This window comes from Rhopalosiphum maidis, chromosome 1, assembly GCF_003676215.2.
Source record: "Rhopalosiphum maidis isolate BTI-1 chromosome 1, ASM367621v3, whole genome shotgun sequence".
Taxonomy (NCBI): Eukaryota; Metazoa; Arthropoda; class Insecta; order Hemiptera; family Aphididae; genus Rhopalosiphum; species Rhopalosiphum maidis.
The window spans coordinates 33,485,966-33,508,221 of record NC_040877.1 but is presented as its reverse complement, the minus strand read 5'-3'; the positions used below and the strand labels follow the sequence as shown (position 1 = coordinate 33,508,221).

The following is a 22,256-nucleotide window of genomic DNA, read 5'->3' as shown; positions in this document are numbered from 1 at the left end:
CTGCAAAATACGAACTTTGATATATTTTTTTAGATATTTTGATTTTAGTATTAACTTACTTTTAAGAAGCATAATTTTATAAGCAACTTTAACTCTTAAATATAATAATTTAAAACGATTTTTATTATTATACCATCTAGTCTAGGTATAAAAAATGATAACAATACTTGGTGAAAATTTCAAGTTTCTACGGTTATTCATTTTTAAATTATATCAAACTAAAAAAATACATTTTATCAAATAATTTCCGTATTACCTTAATTTTTTTTTTGTTTTTCTCAATTATTAAGATAAGTGTTGAACAATATACACTTTTGAACTCCATAAAGTACCAACTAGATCCAATTTTCTACCAGAAACCAGCTCCAAAATTTGAAAATCGTAACATTGTTATTGTTTTAAAAGGTGAAAGACAGAAAAAAACATCATCGATCGTAGTAAAATCAATAAATTCATCATCGCTCGGATCAGAATCTAAAATTAAGTTATCATTAATAAGTTAAATTTTTGATTAAACTATACCACAATGATATTTTTATAAATTTGAAATGTAAAATATGTCATACTTAAATATTTTAATTAATTAAATCTTAATTTTCCAGGGCACTAGTGACGTTACAAAATACACATTTTTTTGGTGGTTTTTGGAACTTATAACGCCATTTTCCGAGGCACCGATGTGATTACCAAATTTTTTTTTGCGGTTACAAATTGTTGCATCATAAATAATAACATAATACCAAATAGTTTCTAATTGAAATTTTAACCTTGGGGTGCCAGCGTAACACACTTCGTTGCCCGGCGTATTGTTTAGGCAAAATAGGTACATTACTGCATTGTTCAAATAATAATATATTAAACGAATATTATATTTGTCATAATACACATTAGTACATTACAATAATATTGTAATCTGTCAAAAACGTGTTTCAACCTACCGTTCCTCCACCCACTACAAATGAATAAAAACCATCCAATGGCCTTTGTTGCCGTGGATTAATTAATAAAAAAAAAATATTGTAATCTGTATATAAAATATACAGAATTATTCTTGTCATATTTATACCTGATACATTGATACGAGATAATTATGAACATTAATATGTCTATGGTATTCATTATATGATAACATGAACTAATATAGTATCTGTAAGTTCTTAGTAGTAATAATATAATTTAAACGTTGCTCGAGACTCGACTGAACGAAAATAATTTTTGTTCATGTACGTGAAATATTCCACGTGATGTAGTGTGAACATTTTTCTTAACATAGTACTCTATAATGCAATACAGTGTTTTGGTTAACAAATAACCATATGATTATCTGTAATCATGCAATCAACTGAGTGATGTCAAATTATGGGTATCCAAATACTATTTGGGGTATCTCAAATCTCAATACATCATTTATTTTTAAACGAATTTTAAGTTCTAAAAAGTATAGTAAAAATTATTATTTCTATATTAACAATTTTTTATAAAATTAAATTTTAATAAAATGTGAGGATTTTTTTCGGCTCCACAAATTATGAATTGATGTTAGTGACTTTAGGAGCCTTTTCACTCTAATCTTGCTTTTAAAAATGCATACTTCATGTATATATTTAATTTAATTATTTAAAGTGCGTACTATTCTAGATAGTAATAACTAAACTCTAATTTTCATTTCTAAGTTATGACTTTTCATCGTAGAATTAAATAAAGTGAGTAATAAGTTATATAACTACAGTTACCATTGATTTTATATTTATTATAAAATCAATACTATTACTAGCTATGGTGTCTATATCTATAATTGATATAATATCAAATAAAAATAATACATTTTAGCTGTATGACTTGCAAAAAGCCTGATAAGGAAGTTATTTTCTATTTAACATTATAATAAATAAATTTTAAATAAAAAAAAGCAAATATGCGTCATAGTTATACCTACAGTTTTTAGAAATTAAAATGGAAAGTGGGTAATCATCGCTGCCCGCTGGTATTCGAATAATCGATAACACAATAGGTACCTACTGGCTACTATCAACTATGTACCCTTAAACTTATAAATTATATGTGAAAATAAACATCTAAACGACTAAACGGTTGCCGTGTTAATAATCAACGTCTCCGTAATAAGCTAGTTAAGCTATTTTTATATCCAATGGTGTATTTTTATTTTAGTGATTAACTTGTGTTTTTTTTACAATCATTATAGCAACTAGTACTAATACAGCAAAATTACTTCATAATATTTTATTTATTTCTCAAATGCACATATTCGTTTAGTTTAACAACACTTTTTATATTTTTTACTACACAATTAAAGTCCTAAACTCCTAACTATATTTGCTTAGAAGAGCAGTTTGGTGGATTTTTAGGTTTTAGATGATGATGGTATTAAAGGTTTCCATAAACTAGGTCCTAGCGGTTCCCAAACTTTTACGACCAAGGCACCTTTAGGAAATAGTTTGTGTTTCATGAAACCTCAATGTCTCTAACTCTATCTCAACTCTATCTTCAATTATTTATTGAAAAACCAGTACTTTAAGCCATTTCAACTTTCAAGTTCAAATGAAAAATCGTAAAATTGATATCCAACCGTAAAATAATTATTTTTCCTTAATCTATATTTAATACTTTATTATTGTATTTAAAAAAAAACTAAAAAAAAAAAATAGTTACTTGAAATTTTCGGCAAACTTTTATATCATTATTTTCATTATACGACAAAATGTTCAAATGTTTTTTTTTATAAACGTCGATAATAAATCATTCGCGGGATCAAAGTTCATGCAAATTTAATACAAGATCCTACAGAGGTTATTCATGTATCTGTGTTAAAAAAATTTTTAAATACATAGGCATAATATTTTATAAGCATATGAAGTTAGAATTTTGACAAAAATGCAATTTATTTTGTAGTTTTAATTCATTAAAATTTCCTTTTTATATTGAAGTTTTTAAAATATTGTGAACAATTTTTCATAGGTTCATTACTTCTTACTAAATCCATTAAATATAAAAATATATAAAAACAATTATTTTTTATAGATATTTTAAGTTTCAATTTGCACAAAATTACTTATTTAAACGATAGACAACGAAAATATGTTAATTATTTTATTACAAATTCGAAACATTATCCACGAGTACTTAAACTTTTATATATTTTATATCATTATGAATTTTAAAATACGCAATAGCATATTAGATTTCTTTAAAAATATTATCTATAATAAGTACTATGAATGTATTTTTTCTATTTAACGATATTTACAGAAAGCTATTATTAAATTATTTTAAGTTATATAAGTTGATATACATTATGGTATAAATATATATTTTATTATAATAATTAAATACTATAATAATAATAAAATAAATTAAAAATGCAATATTATTTCCGGAAAAAATATTATCCTATTATAATACTAAAAGTAAAATAAATGACTAATAGGTAAATAGCTAGGCTGATAAACCGTTACTTGCCAGAATCGTTCTTTGCATACAATGATATATCATTTAATCCCAATTTAATGCACTTATAATAATAAGCCACTCTACACTTAATGTACATTATTGTACACTAGAGCGGTATCCACTTACCTACCTTATTGAATATTGATAGTGATATATTATATTATATTAAATGTTTTATAAACTGTATTCAATTCAAAACTTTATAAAGACCTTATTATAATTATTTTTCAAGTATTATTTTTTTTGTTAAAAAAGTAAAAAATTAAAATAATGTTAAAACTATTTGCATCATTAAATAATTTTGGAAATCAATCAGCTGACCCGCAGGTATACACAAATATATAAATATTCACAATTATTAATTACTTTATAATTGTTCGAAAGCTTTAATTTCCATATTTGAATAATACAATGTATCAAAGAGCTAAATGATATAATTTGTTTGAAAAATATTTGAATTATCTGCATTATTGGATAATTTAATGAAGTTTATATCGATAGTTTCATTTGAATGTTTTTAATGATTATTCGATCAAATTGTATTTTATCATTATTATTAAAGGTCAGTCATTTGCTTAAATTATTATTATTATTTTAGGTATTATCAATTCTCATAAATGGTGACGTGTCGTAATGTAGAAAGTGCATAATATAATAGTCGTCTATAATGTAGACTGTCTGGTAGAACGATTCGATTTAGTTTGGTACAATCTTTATTCCGCACTAATGTTATTGTGTTAAGACTTCTTCTTCGTTTTATAATATTGTATTTGCAGTACTAATATTCATAATTTTTTTAATTTCATTTGTTTTTAAATTTCCAAATATTTTTATTGCCCCTCCCAATTTTATTTCATGTATTATGTAAGATACCAAATTACTTAATTTTTGGACATCTAATGTTAGAAGTAATATTTTATATTGATTTTTTAATATCAATTTGAATAATACTTTTTTGCATAATGTTTTTGTATTGCTGTATAAGTTAACCTGTAGAAAGAATGGAAATAATGAGGAATATAATATTTTATGGAAAAAAATTAAATTAAAATTAAATATAGCGGCTAGTGATTATATAATTTGTTGTTTACTCCAAGTCGAACAGATATAATATTTTTCCATCATGATTATATTCTGTGATGATAATCATTTAATATTTATGTTTATATCTTAAACCGTACTGATAATATACTGATTTATGTGATAAGCGTTTATTTTTTTAGTGTTATCAAAGATTTGTTTTTACTGTTTGGTAGCATTGAAATATTATTATCAATTTACGATTGTCGTAGACCGTAGTGTCGTACCGTCGACTAAAAGTTTATAATATGCACGTCTTGATAAAAATGAATGTTGAAATTAAACTACTTACTACTAAGTGCTAACAACTAGTGTGTGTTATTATTCAACGTTTTTTAAGTAACAACCCCAGTAACATTTACTTTAACACATTGCAATTCAGGAGTTTGCATTTTGATCTGCAATGATTTAAGAAGCTGTACCCTTAAAACTTTTCAATGCCAGGAAGTATGAAATTTTATTTCTATGAGTTATTTGCTCTTTTATAAACTTTTGTATGTGATTGATTAGATTGAAACAATGACATTTTTGATTTGGTTTAACAAATTGGATGGTTCTTTTTAACATATATTTTTATTGGGCTTTTAATTTCTGTCTGAGATTAGATTTAATTGCCTATTTACCAATATTGATTTAAATAATAATTCATGATTAATTGTTATATAATTTAAAATTGTTGAAAATTTATATATCTCATTAATTTTTGTATTCCCATAACTTTAATTTTAAACTTTTAAATGTTTATTGTATAGAAATAAAAAAATAAAAATGTTATTTAACCCAAAATAATAGATTTTTACTAAAATTAAATTTTAAAAATTAACAAATAAATTATACAAAATTGAAACATTTTATTAAAAATATATCCTGATGATAACAATCTAAAAGGCAAATCAATTTAAACTTTAAAGGGTATAATTGCTAATAAATATTTTTGTTTTATTAAATATTATTATTTAATAATAATTTCTACATATAATGTACCTTGATAATTTTATGTTCCTAATAGTTCTCATATTTTGTAATTTTTTTTTCATAAATGTTACTTATAAATACTACAATTACTTATTATTTTCCTAAATTGATTGATATATTTTATTTGATTATGCATTATTCATACGTTTTTTATATACCTATCTATTCTTTTATTTGCTCAACCATATTGTATCAATTTTTATTTTGTTCACTAATATAAGATTTTTTTAATACAATTAATTAGTAAATATAGATAGAAACTATTTTTTTTTTATCGAGTTCATAATTTTATAAATATTTTGTGTTATATATATATATAAAAAATTTTAATTTAACTAAATTATAAATTAATTAATACTCATTGTAAATTTAACACCCTGTATGTGTATTAATAACCTGATAATTATTTTATGACATCTTCTGCTTATTACAATACATTTGTCTGTTTTAGATGATAACATGTTACCCATTCCAAATAACACAGATGTTGTTTGTTACTTTGTAACAAAACACTCTTGGAGGGGCAAGTATGTAACAATAATACTGTAATATTTATTTATTCCACTTATAATATTTTATCATTTTTAGATATAAAAGAATATTTAGTGTTGGTACTCATGGCATCACAACATACAATCCAAATAGCTTAGAAATAACTAATCGATACTCATATAACCAAATAATATCCATACAAGTAGATCCACAAAATGCAGGTGGTTTTGTGTTATCTGTTCGAGACAAAAATAAACTTGATAAATTTAAATTTTCAACTGATTTTCGTTCAAATTTATTAACTGATGCTCTCAAGTTCAGACATCAATTTTCTGAACGTGGTCAAGAAGAAATTTATGTATGCTACAAAATTATAATCTCTTTCAATTTTATTTTATATAATCTTTGATTTTTTAGTTAACACTAATACATTATTTTAGAATTATGAAGCTCTGAAGTACCATTGGTCCGATACTCGACTTCCAGTAACTATAAATGTAACTCCTATTTCCATTGATCAATTAGATACTGCAACTGCTCAAGTTCTCGCTAGTTATCGGTACAAGGACATAGAAGCTTTACAGAATGTTGAAGATATCCCTGGTGGTTTTGTTATTATATCACGACCTTATGGGAGAATGGTAAAAATACAAAATATATTTTTAGTTAATTATTTATTAATTAATAAGTTATAATTGTTTAGCATTTATTCATCAGCTCTAATAGAGAAGAAATATTTCAAAAAGTCAAAGAAAGAGCTATGATATACTTACAAATACCTATAGAATTTTTCCGACATAGTATAACACATGATGATTTTTTGACCAAAAGATTAGGACGATATAGTTCAGATGAACATGTTACATCTGTCTGTGAGTTTCAAGTAAAAAAAATTGGTGTTCCTAGACACCAAGAATGTCCACAACGGAGATTACTTTGCTTAAGTGAAGTTTGTTTACTGGAGAGAGATCCTCAAACATATACAGTTGTCACATTAAGACCATTGTCATCTGTGTTTGCTTTAATACGAGATCCAGTTGATGCACAACAGTTTTGTATTGAGTATGCAGATTCATCATGTCGTTCATACACTGCTACCAATAGGTACTTAATAATCTCACCTAATGAATGTCTTACATATTAATAATAATTATTAAATTTATAGAGATTCCCTCCTGGCAACTTTATTAGATAGCGTAAGGTCATCTGGAAATCATCATATACATGTTAAACTTTCTCCTACTCCTCGAGATAAAAGACTTATACCTTTTAATGTATCGCCCGATCAAGAAGTAAGATGGTTTATTTCATTTTTTTAGTAGTTTATTTTATAAATGTATTCTAATTTATTGTTTAGATTGAATCTAATCATTTAAAGTGTATTAAAGAACCTCCACCTAGAAAATCATTTGCTGAAGTTTTGGACAGATTTAATGCTAATATTGAGTACAGTGGCCTAATACATTCTGTTTCTGAAGATGTAAGTTATACAACTATAAATAAAAATAACAATGCCTTACATTAGGTAAAACTTTTTTTAATATTATTTCTAAAAATTAATTTTTTTTTTATCATAAATGAATACAAAATGAAGAATGTAAACATTTTTTTTTTAAGGAAAACATGCTTAAAATTATATACTCAGTACTTATGTATTTTATTGATAAGATCTTACATATAGTTACAATCATTTCTGATTATCTATTAATTACACAATAAAATTTCTTTAAAATATGCTTATTCGACAAATAAATTTAATTAAGTAATGTTGGGTTTATTCTGAGACAAAAATGATATTTTTTCTTACTTATTTTTTCATAATATAATTATACGATTAATAGCTTTTTACTTGCTTTTATAGCTTAAGTATTTTGTATTTTATTTATCTAATTAAAGAATTAACTATAAGTTAATAATACCAAATAATTACCATATTTAATTTAACTGCAGTTACAAGATTATTAATTAACAAAAATACATAATTCCACAATCTAATATTGAATTTTAATGTGAATTTTCTTAATTCGTAGAAACTGTTTACTGAAAATAAAGAAAAATTAATTGTCATGGCTCTTACATCAATAATTGCTCATCAAGGTGATCAAAATGAGATTCCAGTTCATGAATTAGAGGCCCAATTTCATGCTTTAAGAAGATTATTTGCTACTAAAGCTGGCTTTTCTACTTTTATCATGTTACCAGAGTATGTAGTTTAAAATTATGTTTTTTAAATACAAGTTGTATTTTATATTATTAGGTACTAAAATATTTAATGACACTTTTTATTATCAACAATTAACAGTATTGTATAATAAACATTTTTTTTGCGTATGGATCTACTATTAGATAATAATGGACAAAATAATGACTTAGGATGTAATTATAGATGTTTGCGTTTGTGCAGCATGTGTTATATATTAATTGATTTATTGTGAGTTGGTCAAATGGCAATCAACATATACATATACATATACATATTTATCACATAAATTAAAATAATATATTTTCTAGACTTAAAGACAAACTTGGAAGAAAAGTAACTCGAGCATTAAAAAGGGATCATGAAGCTATCACTCATGCTGCTTTAGATATGATATGTACCCTCATGCAACCTATGCATCGTGACAGTGATATAAGGCAAGAGCAACTCAATAAATCCTCCCTCTTGTCTACCTCTAGCTTTTTAGAATCATTGCTTGATATGTGGGTGGAACATATAGTAAGTTGTATAACCGTACATTCTAAGCAAAAAAAAAAAAAAACTAAATTTAACAATACTTCCTTTTATCTTCTAAGAAACGTGGAACTGGAGCGTTAGTAGTATCTGCTATGTTGGATATTCTTACTTTTGCACTTTGTGTTCCCTATAGTGAAACAACCGATGGTACACATTTTGATACATTATTAGCATTGGTAGCAAAACGGGGAAGATATTTATTTCAACTTTTTCAGGTAAATAATTTCATATTTAATAGGCATTAAAAATTAAAATATATACATTGAAATTTTAATATTATTTATTAAATATCATAAATATGTACATATATATATTTATTTTAATTTAAAAATTAAACTATATATTTATATTTAAGTAATATAATATGAAATAATTTTATAAATAATATATAATTCAAAACATTAATTACCAATAAATGCTTTATAATTTTTGATTAATTAATTTTTTGTTTTTAAATATTATATTAATATTTCTATTTTATCACATGATTCACATGACTAGATATTTAATAACATAATATTAATTTAAGTAACTAATTTAAATTATTGAATTTTATTTTGTAGCATCCATCATTAACTGTTGTAAAAGGAGCAGGATTAGTTATGAGAGCAATAATAGAGGAAGGTGATGCTGAAATATCTGGACGAATGCAAGAATTAGCATTGGCTGAAGCAGCATTACCTAGTCATTTACTAACAGCATTGTTTACTCATGATGATAATAGACGTATGCTTGTACATAGACAGCTTTCTAGGCATTTAGTTGGATTGTGGGTCACTAATAATACTATTGCTATGGACTTATTAGCTCGATTAATGGTAAATAAATTTGATAAAATGCTCAAATACTTTTTAGAACAATTGTAATAATATTTTATATTATTATTTAGCCATCAGGTTTAATAAGATTTTTGGAATCAACTGAAACTGTAGAAATGGATCAAAATGAAGATCATTTAATTACTAGAGATAATTTGAAACTTGCTCAAGATCATGCAGCAAAAAATCAACGAAATCCACACTTGGCAGCGCTAGAAAGAAAATTTCGCACATTAGAGAAAGAAGTTGAAATTGCTTTGGGTCATTGGGGAGCATCATTAGGTTTGGAAAGAAAAGAAGATAAATTACAAGCCCGCCCAATTGTACTAAGAAGACGTAGAGAAAGAATTAAAAGTCAAGCAAATTGGAAATTATTTTATTACAAATTCAATAAAAACCACACTTCTCCTAGTCTGTTATGGAATCATCAGGTAATTTTTTAATTGCCATTATATACATTACTATGAATTATATTCTAATTTCAGGTTTAAGAAAATAATACAAAGATAAAGTTAAAATAAAAATATAGGATTCATTTTAAATACAGTTAAATTAATAATTAAAGTTTACTTTACAAATTAAAAATTTTTTTTTTTCTTTTTCCTTTAGTTATTTCTTTTATTGAAATTTTTTTTAATAAACCACCATTTTCCAAGTCTTATTTTTGTATAATATACTGCAACATATTTAGAATTCAATACCTGTTTATCCTGAAATAATAATATTTTAAAATTATATTTTTATTTTTGATTAACTTTATGATAGACCCGAGAAGAACTCCATGATGCTTTGAAAAAAGAAATTCAAGCATTTAATTCAGATCGACAACTTACTACAAATAGTTTAATTGCTTGGAATCATGATGAATTTGAGGTGCTATATCCTAGTTTACAAGATGAAGTTTGCATTGATGGTTACTACTTGAGATTACTTTTGGATGGAAGTATAGATTTTGCAATAAAAAATCCGTAAGAAATACAAATATATACCTTATCTAATTTGTACTAATGTTTAATTTTTTGCAGATTTCGATTTTTTTATGATTTATACCATCGATTTTTATTAGCTTTAAAAATAGAAATGAAATGCTTGTGTCTTCAAGCAATGACTGTTATTTATGGGCAATATTTTGAGGAAATCGGACCATTTACTGATACAAAATATATTCTAGTAAAATTAGAAAAGGTGAGCCAAGTTTTTTTTTTGATAAATAATAATTATATTTTTATTATATTCAACAATTTACCTTCTGTTAGCAAGTTGAATACATGGTTTTCAGGAGAATACAAAAATATTTTTACTTAATTAAAGAATATTAGAACTATGGAATAAATTATATTTTATAATTTTTTTAGACCGTTGAAAAACTTGAAAGAGACAGGTTGCTCTTATTCTTAAACAAACTTGTACTAAACAAACAAAATGTTAAAGATATAATTGAATCTAAAGGTGTAACTGTTCTTGTTGATTTGCTAACATTAGCACATTTACATACAACAAGAGCTGTTGTTCCTACACAAACAAATGTGATAGAAGCTGGCAATGATATGTTACTCGATAATGAAAAACAGTGGTATTATGGGCTTGGTAATGGTGATAAGTCCAATGGGCCTATTACTTTTCAAGAGGTATATATAATAAAAAATTATATTTTACTTTGTATTAAATTATTTTTAATTTATTAGATGAAAGATTTGTACAAAGAAGGTATTTTAAAACCTATGTCAAAATGTTGGACTCCTGGATTAGAAGGATGGAAACCTCTTTTTAAATTAAGTCAGTTCAAATGGACAGTACTGGCTAAAGATCAAAGTTATATGAATGAAAGTGATCTAGCATCTCTTATACTTTCTATGCTGATAAAAATGTGTCAATATTATCCCAGCAGGTAATTATAATAATAAATATTTTTGATTCGACTATATTCACATTTTATCATGTACCTTTTATTATGTTAAATTTTAGGCTCTAGTTAAAGTTTTATTAGTATTTATTTTAGAAATTGTTAATTGATTATTCTTTAGCTATGATAAAATTGTGGGTGTTTTTTTTTTAAATAAATAAAAAAACTATTGATAATAATTTTATAATAATTTTTATATTAGAGATAATGATGGAGCAATTATTTGGCCAATTGCACGTATCAGGAGAGCTTTAACTGATTCTCTTCATCTTCCTCATGTGGTTCAACTTCTTTTAACATTTGATCCTATTCTTGTTGAAAAAGTAGCACATTTACTGTGTGAAATTGCATCAGATAATCCAAATGCGGCTAAGTTATACATGACTGGAGTATTTTTCTTTTTGCTAATGTACACAGGTTCAAACATCTTGCCAATTGCTAAATTTTTAAGGCTTACTCATACGTGTCAAGCTTTTCGAAATGAAGAAGTAAGGATATTTTCTAATTAAGTTTTTTATATTATAATACAAACTTTAAATTTAATAGGTGCAAAGTGGAGAACTTATGCAAAGAAGTGTACTTGGACCTTTATTGCCAGAAGCAATGGTCTTTTATTTAGAAAACCATGGCCCTGAAAAGTTTGCTCAAATATTTTTAGGAGAATTTGATACTCCAGAAGCTATTTGGAATGCTGAAATGAGACGAATGTTGATTGAAAAAATTGCATGTCATATTGCTGATTTTACACCTAAACTTCGTGGAAATAATAGAGCATACTACCAATACTGTGCTATACCAGTAGTACGTTACCCACAGCTGCAATCAGAATTATTTTGTAATATATTCTATTTAAGGCATTTGTGTGATGTACAAAGATTTCCAGACTGGCCAATTAATGATCCAGTAGGGTTATATTTTTGTTAAAAATTATTTAAATAAGCATTATATTGTAGTATATTTTTATTATTATTGCTTTTAGATAACACTTTTAAAGGATGTACTAGAAGCTTGGAAAAATGAAGTAGAAAAAAAGCCACCTATTATGTCTATAGATGATGCATATGTGTCTTTAGGTTTAGAACGAGGACATCATTACGATGAAGCCACTACTAGAAAAGCCTATTATAAACTTGCCCAAGCTAATCACCCTGATAAAAATCCTAAAGGGCGTGTAAGTGATATTGGCAGTTTAAATTTAAATTTCTTTGTTGTTCATTTAGTCCAAATTATTATTTATTTAAGATTAATTAGTTTTTAAATTTTTTTAATAAAGGCCAAAGGGAAATTTTCTTCGTGTATTACATGTTGAGAAATCCAGAATTAGATAATTTATATTTTAAATTAATATAATTTTTAGTCTTAAAATTGTGATATTTGTTTTTTACTTCATGTTTTACTCAAAATATTTATCTATGAATGAATAATCTTAGATCATAATCTCATTTTCTATACTAATAAGCTTTAAGTGATTTATCTAAACTTAACAATTATTAGTTTATTACAGTTATCTATTATTTCTTTAGTAATGAATATTAACATTTTTAATAAAAAATAAATTTTGCATTTTAAATTAAAAATTCGGATATTAAAAAAAAAAAAAAAAATAATTCTTAAATAAAATATTATTAACAATTTTGGCTAGGTTATTTTATAGTTAACAATATTTAAATGTTTTTTTCATGAAAATATAAATAATACATAAAATTTATTTATATTTTCTAGGAAATATTTGTTGCTGCAAATAGAGCATATGATTTTCTTTGCAGTAGAAGTCCATGGGTACACGATGGTCCCAATCCCAATAATATTCTATTGATACTTCAAACCCAAAGTATTTTATTCCACCGTTATTCCAAAGGTTTGTTGTATTATTTACATTACATTTAAATATTTAATGTATTAATAAGTTATTTATATATTTATTCACAGATCTCGAACCTTATAAGTATGCTGGATACAAACAATTAGTTCAAACCATAAGGTTAGAAGCAACTGATGAACAATTGTTTTCTAAAGGTAACATGTTACTTGCAGCTGCTAGTGAGCTTACGTATCATACAGTCAAATGTTCTGCGTTAAATGCAGAAGAGCTCAATCGAGAACATGGATTTATTGTAAGTGAAATATGTATTTTATGTATTATAAATACAAATGTGATTAATTTTTTCAGAATGTTTAATTATATATTAATATTTTGATCCAATCCAGCTGAAAATTTAAATAGTACATTTATTTTGTGTTTATTGTGTTAAATCCATATTTTAACATACGGTAAAATAGAAATCTTATTAACTATCCTGCCATTCATAGGTGTACGCATAAGTATAAGTAATGTGGTTGCTCCTCTTGCGTCCTAATTTTTTTTCTCGAAAAGTAATACAGTAAAATCCCGTTACAACAAACTCCAGGGGACCAAATTTTTTTTCATTATAAGTTATTACGGAAATTTTGTTGTAACGAAAATTTGAAAAAGCTCTTTATAAGTCCTGTTTTTCGGCAGGGTACTTCTATGACTTTAGTTATTACGGAATTTTTTGTTATATTGGTAATCGTTGTAATGGAAATTTACTGTATATAAATTACAAATATTAGACATTATTGGTTTTTATGATTGTCTTTAAAATACTACCTATAGTAGTTGACTTGATTATTGTTATTGTTGACCAAAATTTCTGCTCCCTGCTAACAATGTCTGTACATGCCTATGTCACTATTAGATACACGTTTTACCACATAATGAGTTTACATAGTGAAAAAATAATGTTTTGATTTCTTATTGATTATTGAATTATCAAGACGTTACTAAAAACTAGAAACTAAAAAATAGATAATAACATTAATAACATACAAAATAATCAACTATTTTTTTTTTAATACTAAATAAAAGTCTAAATTAATAATAATGTTTTTGATAAACATTTATCATAATAAAATATTGTTTGGTTTTAGGATTTGCTTGGAGCCTATTCTAGATGTGTTTCTGTACTAAACAAATCATCAGTACAGACAGAAATGTCAGTATCAGTTTGTACATACTGTACTCTTTGTTTTAAAGTTGCATCTCAATTTCCAATGTGCCGAGATACTTTTTCCCAAATGCCTCAGCTAGTGAATGATATCACTAGAATATTATATTTTAAGGTATATGTATAAATGTATATTTTTTTTTATTATATATTATTAAGATCAGTACATACAATTTATGTTAACTTTTGAGTTATTATATTCTTAGTGAAGTGACTTAATTTAGGTAATCCTATTTTGAAAATACATAAGAGGTATTCATAATTTCTTTTCTGTTTCAATTTCATATAATTTAACTATATTAAATTTCTAGAACTTACCAAAATTACATTGTGAAGCAGTGGACTGTATTTCTGCAATGGCGTCTGATTCAAATCTACAATTTAGTTTTCTACAAAAAGGTGCCATTTGGCATTTATTAACATACATGTTCTTATATGATTATACATTAGAAGAATGTGGAGTTGAAAGGTCAGAAGAAGCTAACAACCAAGTAAGATTAAAGACATACATTTTAATAATTTTATTCTTATAATTATCTATGACTAAAATATAAATGTTATTTAATTTTTAGGAAGTGCTTAATAGATTATCTAAGTTATCAGTTAAAGCATGTGCTAGATTAGGTGGTTATTATAGTGGAGATTTATCCACTCCTGAAAACCTAGTGGCCAAATCTCTGTTTGAAAAATTATTAACACCTTATGTAGCAGAACAGCTGTCTGAAGAGAATCCGCATCAAGTAATTTTATTCTTTATTATTGAAATTTAATTTAATTACATTTTATGTATATTTCTAGTTACTGAAAATACTTGGCAGTAACTGTGAAACACCTTACATGGTTTGGGATAATAGTACAAGAGCTGAACTAAGTGATTTTCTAGATACTATGTGTAATCAGAAAGAATCTGTTAATTTAGAAACAATTGGATTAACATTTTCTAGTCATAGAAATGAATTAATTGTTGGCAATATATTTATAAGAGTGTTTAATGAACAACCTCAATACACAATCAAAGTAAATACTAAATTTAAATTTATTTAATTTAAAGCATGAACTTATTACCTTATTGTTTTTAAGACCTATTTATTGATTTATATAAATAATAATATATTTACAGAATCCTAAAGCATTCTTGTTGGATCTCTTAGAATACATAAAAGACAATAACCCACTGAATAATATTTTAGATGAAAAACGTGTTAACAGTTTTATAATGGTGTTAAATGCACTTAATAATTTAATTTTAAACAATCCTGGTAAGTATCTTTTTAAATGGATCTGTATTTACTATTTACTGTTTTATGATATTCTTAAATCAATTTTATATTTTATAGGTCTTGAAGTGAGTTGTATCGGTTACTTTGATTTACTCTTCAGTTTATTACGAGTTGAAACTATTCGAATAGTACAGCATTGTGCTCTGAACATAATTTTAACTGTGACTAAAAATAATGAATGTATCACAGATATTGCTAATTCTGGAGTAGTTATTTATGTTTTACTTTGTTTGTATTCAACTCCATCAGATCAAATGATCATTTTAGACATTCTTATCACATTATCAACATCCTCAACAATCGTAAAAGATATACTTAATAAAGGAGGACATTTGTTTGCTGTTGATTTATTATGTAATGGTGATAATGAATCTGGTCTAAGAGATAAAAGTGCTGTATTTTTAAGCCGTTTGATGACTGAAAAATTAAGTGGCCCGAGATTACGATTAGCATTGGCACAAATTTTACCATTAGCAATCGTAGATACTATGAGAGATTTACCATCATCTACTGTTAGACTATTAGATAACGATCAGGAAAATCCTGAACTTGTCTGGAATGAAAAATCAAGAATTCATATTTTTGGAAATGTGAACAAAATATCTAGAGAGTAAGAATATATTTATTAACCTCATCTATAATTTAGTATTATAATTTTTTATTTTCTTTAGGCATTACTTAGCACTTCGTCAAAATCCTAAAGGTGCTGTAAAATTACCAGATACCAGTATAGTTTTATCATCACCTACGAATGAAACTGTTGTTGCTGGGGTCTATTTAAGATTATTTAATAACAACCCTGGTTGGAATGTTAGGAGACCAAAAGAATTTTTATCTGAACTTTTAGACACATGCATTAGTTCCATGACAAAAGAAAAGGTAATTTATTTATATTTATTTAAATGTATGTAATTATTTAATTTGATTTTTTATGTAATCAGAACTAATTTTTTTTCACAAGCTTTAATTATTTATTTCATTATTTCAGAATGATAAATTAGAAATAATAACAACATCAATTGTTAAATTGTTAGAAGCACAACCTCATCTCAGTGACCAAGTTCCAGCATTAGGTCACATTCCTCGTCTTTGTTTTCAATTATCACTGTTGTCTAATCCTGATGTACCAAAATCTGTGCTCATGATATTGCATCAGTTATCACTTAATGAGGTACCATATTATTTAAATACTATGTTCTGTAAATAATAAATAATTTATTTTAATATTTCAATGATTTAAAATTTTAATATTGTTCTAATTCTAATACAATTTTTTTATTACTTTCTTATTTTCTTTTTTATACTAATTTAATATATTATTTATTATTAAATACATTTTTCATTTCAAAATCCTACGAATTCTTGGAATCTTGTATTAGAGCATTGCTCAATTGAATAATAAACAAACTCTAAGAGTTTGGCGATGTTGAAATAACACTCAACATTTTATCCTAATGTCCAATAATAATTTTTTTTATATGTATTAATTTTTTATCGTGATATGTATTTATAATTAGTGGCTAACAAAATAATTGTACATCTGTTACATATTTATATTATAATTATAACTAGGTATGTGTTGGATGCATGTCTCAAACTGAGTGCATTGGTCCAATGAAAAAAGCAATGCAAGAAAATTCCAGTTTAATTTTTGTTACATCGGAAACACTCAGTCGAATGTTTGCAGCAAAAAAAGATTATCTTGTAAAACAGGTATGAAAGATCAGTTATGATTTATGAAAATAATATTAATATTTAATAATTTTTTAAAATTTGATGATATTTTTAGGCATTAGATACAGATTTAATATCATATTTAGTTGGATTGCTTGATGGTCGATTAGATGGAGTTAATGGAAGTGCCAGAGCTAAAGCACAAATTGTGAAAGCATTAAAAACAATGTCTTTAAGTTTATCATATGGTAGCTTAGTCCAAGCACAACTGGATAAGCTTCCTGCATGGTCTGCTTACAAAGATCAAAATCATGATCTATTCATTTCAAGTGCACCTTCAATGCCTTATTTAATGGGTATGTTATGGTACCATATAATATGTATGCTTATTCAAAAATGGCAAGATTCATTTTGAATTTAAAAAAAAAAAACCTATTTACTTTTGTATTATTTTATTTTTAGGTGTTCAAAGTGTTGGTGGCTACTTAACAGAGGGCCGTTCAAACTCTACTACAAGTAATGTACCCCCGCCATTGATTAAAAAAGACTATTCTCCATATTAGCAGATTCAAAACTATAATATTCCCATATATGGTTTAAGAATACATAGAGTTAGATTTTATTTAAATTATGAACAACTCAATATCTAGTATTTATATAATTACTATTTACTTTCATTTATATTATAATATTACTTATACTAATATATTTCACGTTAAGTAACTATACTATTATGAATATATATATTCTAACTTTTTAAATATTATAATGGTTAACATTTTTAATGTTTAGTCAATAACCCAGTACAATAAATGTTTAGAGTTAAATTTAAAAAAAAAACTGTGATAATTTTATTTTTATAATACCACAATAAATTAGTTATATAAGGTTATAAGATATTCCACTGTTTTATTTTGTACTATTTTATTCAATGCAATACCATCTATTACAATTTATATTATTTATACTTAAAATTATTGTGTTATATATATGTGTGTGTATGTGTAAGCATAATGTATATGTTATTATAATAATACTTATACATTTTATCAATCATAATTCATAATACTGGTAATAATATCTATAAAGTCTATAAATCACAGCCATAATCTGAATAAATTATTTATTGTTAAAAAATACAAACAGTATATTTATTTAATATATTTTAAAACATAAAACAATTTATGTAATGATATGAATTTAAATATATTATACTTTCAATTAAAATATTATATACTAAGTTAATTTAATTAAGTTTCTTTGATGATGTTCAAGGCCTGATTTGGTCGTTTATAAATTATAAAATTATTTTGTGGCGCCCCCAATTTAACATTGGTCGATTGACGCCCTAGGTTGTAGCCTACTCAGTCTATTGGTTAATCAGGCCCTGAATTGATGTTTCAAACAGGTAAACTCTATTATCGCACATAGGTATGATAAAAAAAAACAAAAAAATACATAATTAGTAGGTTCCACAATTTATAATACAACTTACGTTATAGGTATATCTTAAATCGTGGTTAGTATTGAATGTACCGTGTCATTGAGTAGTGTACTGGTCACATGGATATGTCTTAATGTTAAATCATTGCATACTGCGTACAGCAAATGATTCTGATCAGAAACTGTTTGTCAGCCTACGCTACAAAGTATATTATTTTATTACATATTTATATCAATACTTTAACTATTTATTTCACTATTAGTAAAAGGGTAAGTTGAATTATTTTTTGAAAAAAGTATTGCATCCATGGGCAAATAGGCCCACCGGAAAATCGGGATTTTCCCAGTAAGCCCTCACCTATGTTTAATGTTGAGGCCCCTCCCTGATTTCAGTCCCATGATATACTACTTTATACAAATTACAAATATAATTATATAATCTTTAGATACTGTTAAATGTAACTACTATTTTAGAGTGTATCTACTTTTTTACAATTTTGTTTATAAAAAGTTTTATAATAGAAATTTTAGCCACAGACAAAAAATATAATAATGATCAATCACATTCTAAATCAGCTAAAAATCAATTGAATGAACTCAATAGTGGAACAATTATTGTAGAAAATAAACATCCTACTATAAACAGTAAGATATAAAACATTATTTACCTACTCAAATTAATGTACAATACTTGGACAATTTTTAACTTTCAAAAGCATCTAAAAGTCAGGTGCATACATTTAATGATGTTTTAATATTTGAATCCCAAATAATAATTGATCAAAGTAGTATACATTGTTTAATTAGATTTTTGCCAAATCAAATAATAGTTATCCAATCATCCTATTTTATTTTCTTAAATATTTTAACCACAGACAAAGAAAATGATTGTGATGATTCACATTTTAAATCAGCTGAAAATCATTTGAATGATCTCAATAGTGATACAATTCTTTTTTACACAATAGCTTAATGATAATAATTAATATTGTAACAAATGTTATTAAATTTTTTATTTTTTTCAGCATTACCTGAAAACTATTTTAAAAAACACTTGCAAATTTTTCAAAATGTTTGTCTTTCCATCATATTCAACTGAAGATTAATGTTCCTTTTGCACCAACAAAAGTTTTTAATCAAAATAATGGTGGGAATCGTAAATGGGTATCTTAAAGTTTCAAACGTAAAGCTTTATTTTGTTGTTTTAATTTGTATCTGTTATGGTGATGGAACCAGTCCATTTTCCGAAGGGTTTATCGATTGGAAACATGTTTATACTCGTATAAGCGAACAAATTCAAAAAAACATAAGAATAAAGTGTTATTTGCACTACCCTAAGGCTTAGGTAAAAAATTGTACATTAAAGTTCTGTAATATAATATTTTAATAGATTTGTTTGAAACTCATTTTCCAACAGAAATAAGAAAGGATTGTTTGCTTAAAAATAATATATTTAAAAAAAATATCTATCTATATATATATATATATATATATATATATATTTCATTATGTATACTATGAGGCCCTAATAAATATTTCCCGGTAGGCCTAAACTTGTCTATCCGCCCATGATTGCATCTATTATATTGTTGGTTATTATAATAGTAAACACTATATATTTATATCATATGTTATTGTTATTAACTTTTAGGTCAATACCAACTTACCATAGAATTATGTGAATAGATTTGAAGTATAAATAAGCAATAGCATAAAGTAATAAAATTAAATGTATAATTTTAATATACATTTATTTATAAAAGTTTCAATTCCCCACAATGTTATTAAATTAAAAAGTAACTAAAATTGTTATTCTTTGTATAAATATCCAATTTCATCAAAATTTTAACTTCTAAGCTCTACAGTATACATAAAAACAAATTGTGTACCTGCTGAATTTTCAAGATTTAGCTATTGATGAATTTTATCAAAATTTAAACTTCAAACGTTTAAAATAAAACTGAGCCTACACAATTTTAATATTTTTAAATTACTATAAAAACAACTTATGAGGGATTGTGCATTAAATTTTAAAAAATGTTGAGCAATTCCAAACATTTTTATTAACATTAAAAAAATTCGAAAATCGTTAATGCCTATAAATAGAATAAACTGTAAATATTTTGGAAATTTCATTTAGTGTAAAAAATGATAATTTAGGTAAAAGTGAAATATTTCAAGTATTTATACTTGTAAATATGTTCAATATTTTTTGAAAATTACTAAAAAACAAACATCGATTGAGGATAAATTATTATTATTACAGTGAAATTTTATTTAACCGTCATACACAAAAATAAATATTATCAAATAAATGAAAAATATTTACTTATTGCTATAAAATATAAATGATAAATATTTATCGTTGTTGAAAATGTCCATGAAGTTAAAAATAGAATTCTGAATTAAATGATTTGGCGCATTCATTTGAATATTTGATAATGTGTGAAAAATTCATTCGGTATGTATTAGTTATCTTACTTTGATTTTGATTACCGATTTAAGTAGTTTATATAATATCATTGTTGAAAAAATTTACATCGATTTTTTTAAAATTATACATAATATTGTATTTCATAATAAAATATATACATAAACATATACAAGTATACAACAATATTAAAAATCAGTTTTTTCGTTTTGTTTCCATAAAAAAAAAAAAAAATTACAAAATGTTTCCATACATTTGATTAACCGTCTATTTCTAGATTATTCGTCAGGGTTCTTCGACCAGTACCTGTCCCGCTGTTTATTATTTTTGAACATCTAATGTGGTAAAACTTTAAGTGATAAAATTAAAACAATTATGAATTCTATAGTTTTTATTAGAAAATTTACAATCTATAATAAAAGAATATGATAAAATGTTATACTACAGATCAATTTGTAAATTTTTATTATTTCGATAAATTTTTGTAAACATTTGAAATTTGGATGTTTGAAAAAAATTGTGAGTATATTAATTATAAAATGTTTTATTTTCTTGTAAATTTTAGTCACATTTTACCTTTTTTCTTGTATTAGAATAATAATTCTGATTTTCTGATTAAAACTAGGATGACCAATTGCCATAAAAAAACGGGATAAAAAATTTTATATTAACACTAATAAAATGACCAGTAACATAATTTATTTTTTTTTTAAACATATTTTGAAGATAATGTTTGATGTTTGACTGTTCGATAAGGTGAGTTATTGGAAAAACAAACTGGACAGTGGACATGTGACTTTATAATTATTACACTATACAATAAAATTCCAATACGATAGTTATACCTATCTCATGCTAATTGAACAAGCATGGATCATCATCATCATTCATCATTACTTGATTAATTTAATATACAACTGTAAAAATAC

At 24.9% G+C, this 22,256-nt stretch overlaps 1 protein-coding gene across 1 annotated transcript; it reads left to right on the top strand.

Annotated features, from left to right (window-relative positions):
- The first annotated feature begins 4,767 nt into the window (after positions 1-4,767).
- LOC113561001 (dnaJ homolog subfamily C member 13) lies at positions 4,768-18,329 on the top strand. The gene is made up of 32 exons (XM_026967165.1): positions 4,768-4,995; positions 5,975-6,050; positions 6,112-6,373; positions 6,456-6,656; positions 6,719-7,119; positions 7,181-7,307; positions 7,373-7,495; positions 8,046-8,218; positions 8,527-8,734; positions 8,812-8,967; positions 9,316-9,570; positions 9,642-10,001; positions 10,336-10,538; positions 10,596-10,755; positions 10,926-11,198; positions 11,256-11,458; positions 11,676-11,961; positions 12,020-12,376; positions 12,453-12,644; positions 13,196-13,331; positions 13,403-13,587; positions 14,423-14,614; positions 14,811-14,990; positions 15,072-15,239; positions 15,298-15,516; positions 15,620-15,758; positions 15,837-16,389; positions 16,451-16,658; positions 16,768-16,950; positions 17,352-17,492; positions 17,569-17,809; positions 17,916-18,329. Exons 1-32 carry the CDS (start codon positions 4,986-4,988, stop codon positions 18,014-18,016), a joined length of 6,672 nt encoding a protein of 2,223 aa, XP_026822966.1. The 5' UTR covers positions 4,768-4,985; the 3' UTR covers positions 18,017-18,329.
- Positions 18,330-22,256: the final 3,927 nt, after the last annotated feature.

What these genes read in the sequence shown, in the direction of transcription:
- LOC113561001 (XM_026967165.1), top strand. An exon ending in TACATTCTGTTTCTGAAGAT is followed by an intron (nt 7,496 to 8,045) that starts GTAAGTTATACA and finishes CTTAATTCGTAG; the next exon opens with AAACTGTTTACTGAAAATAA. An exon ending in ATATGTGGGTGGAACATATA is followed by an intron (nt 8,735 to 8,811) that starts GTAAGTTGTATA and finishes TTATCTTCTAAG; the next exon opens with AAACGTGGAACTGGAGCGTT.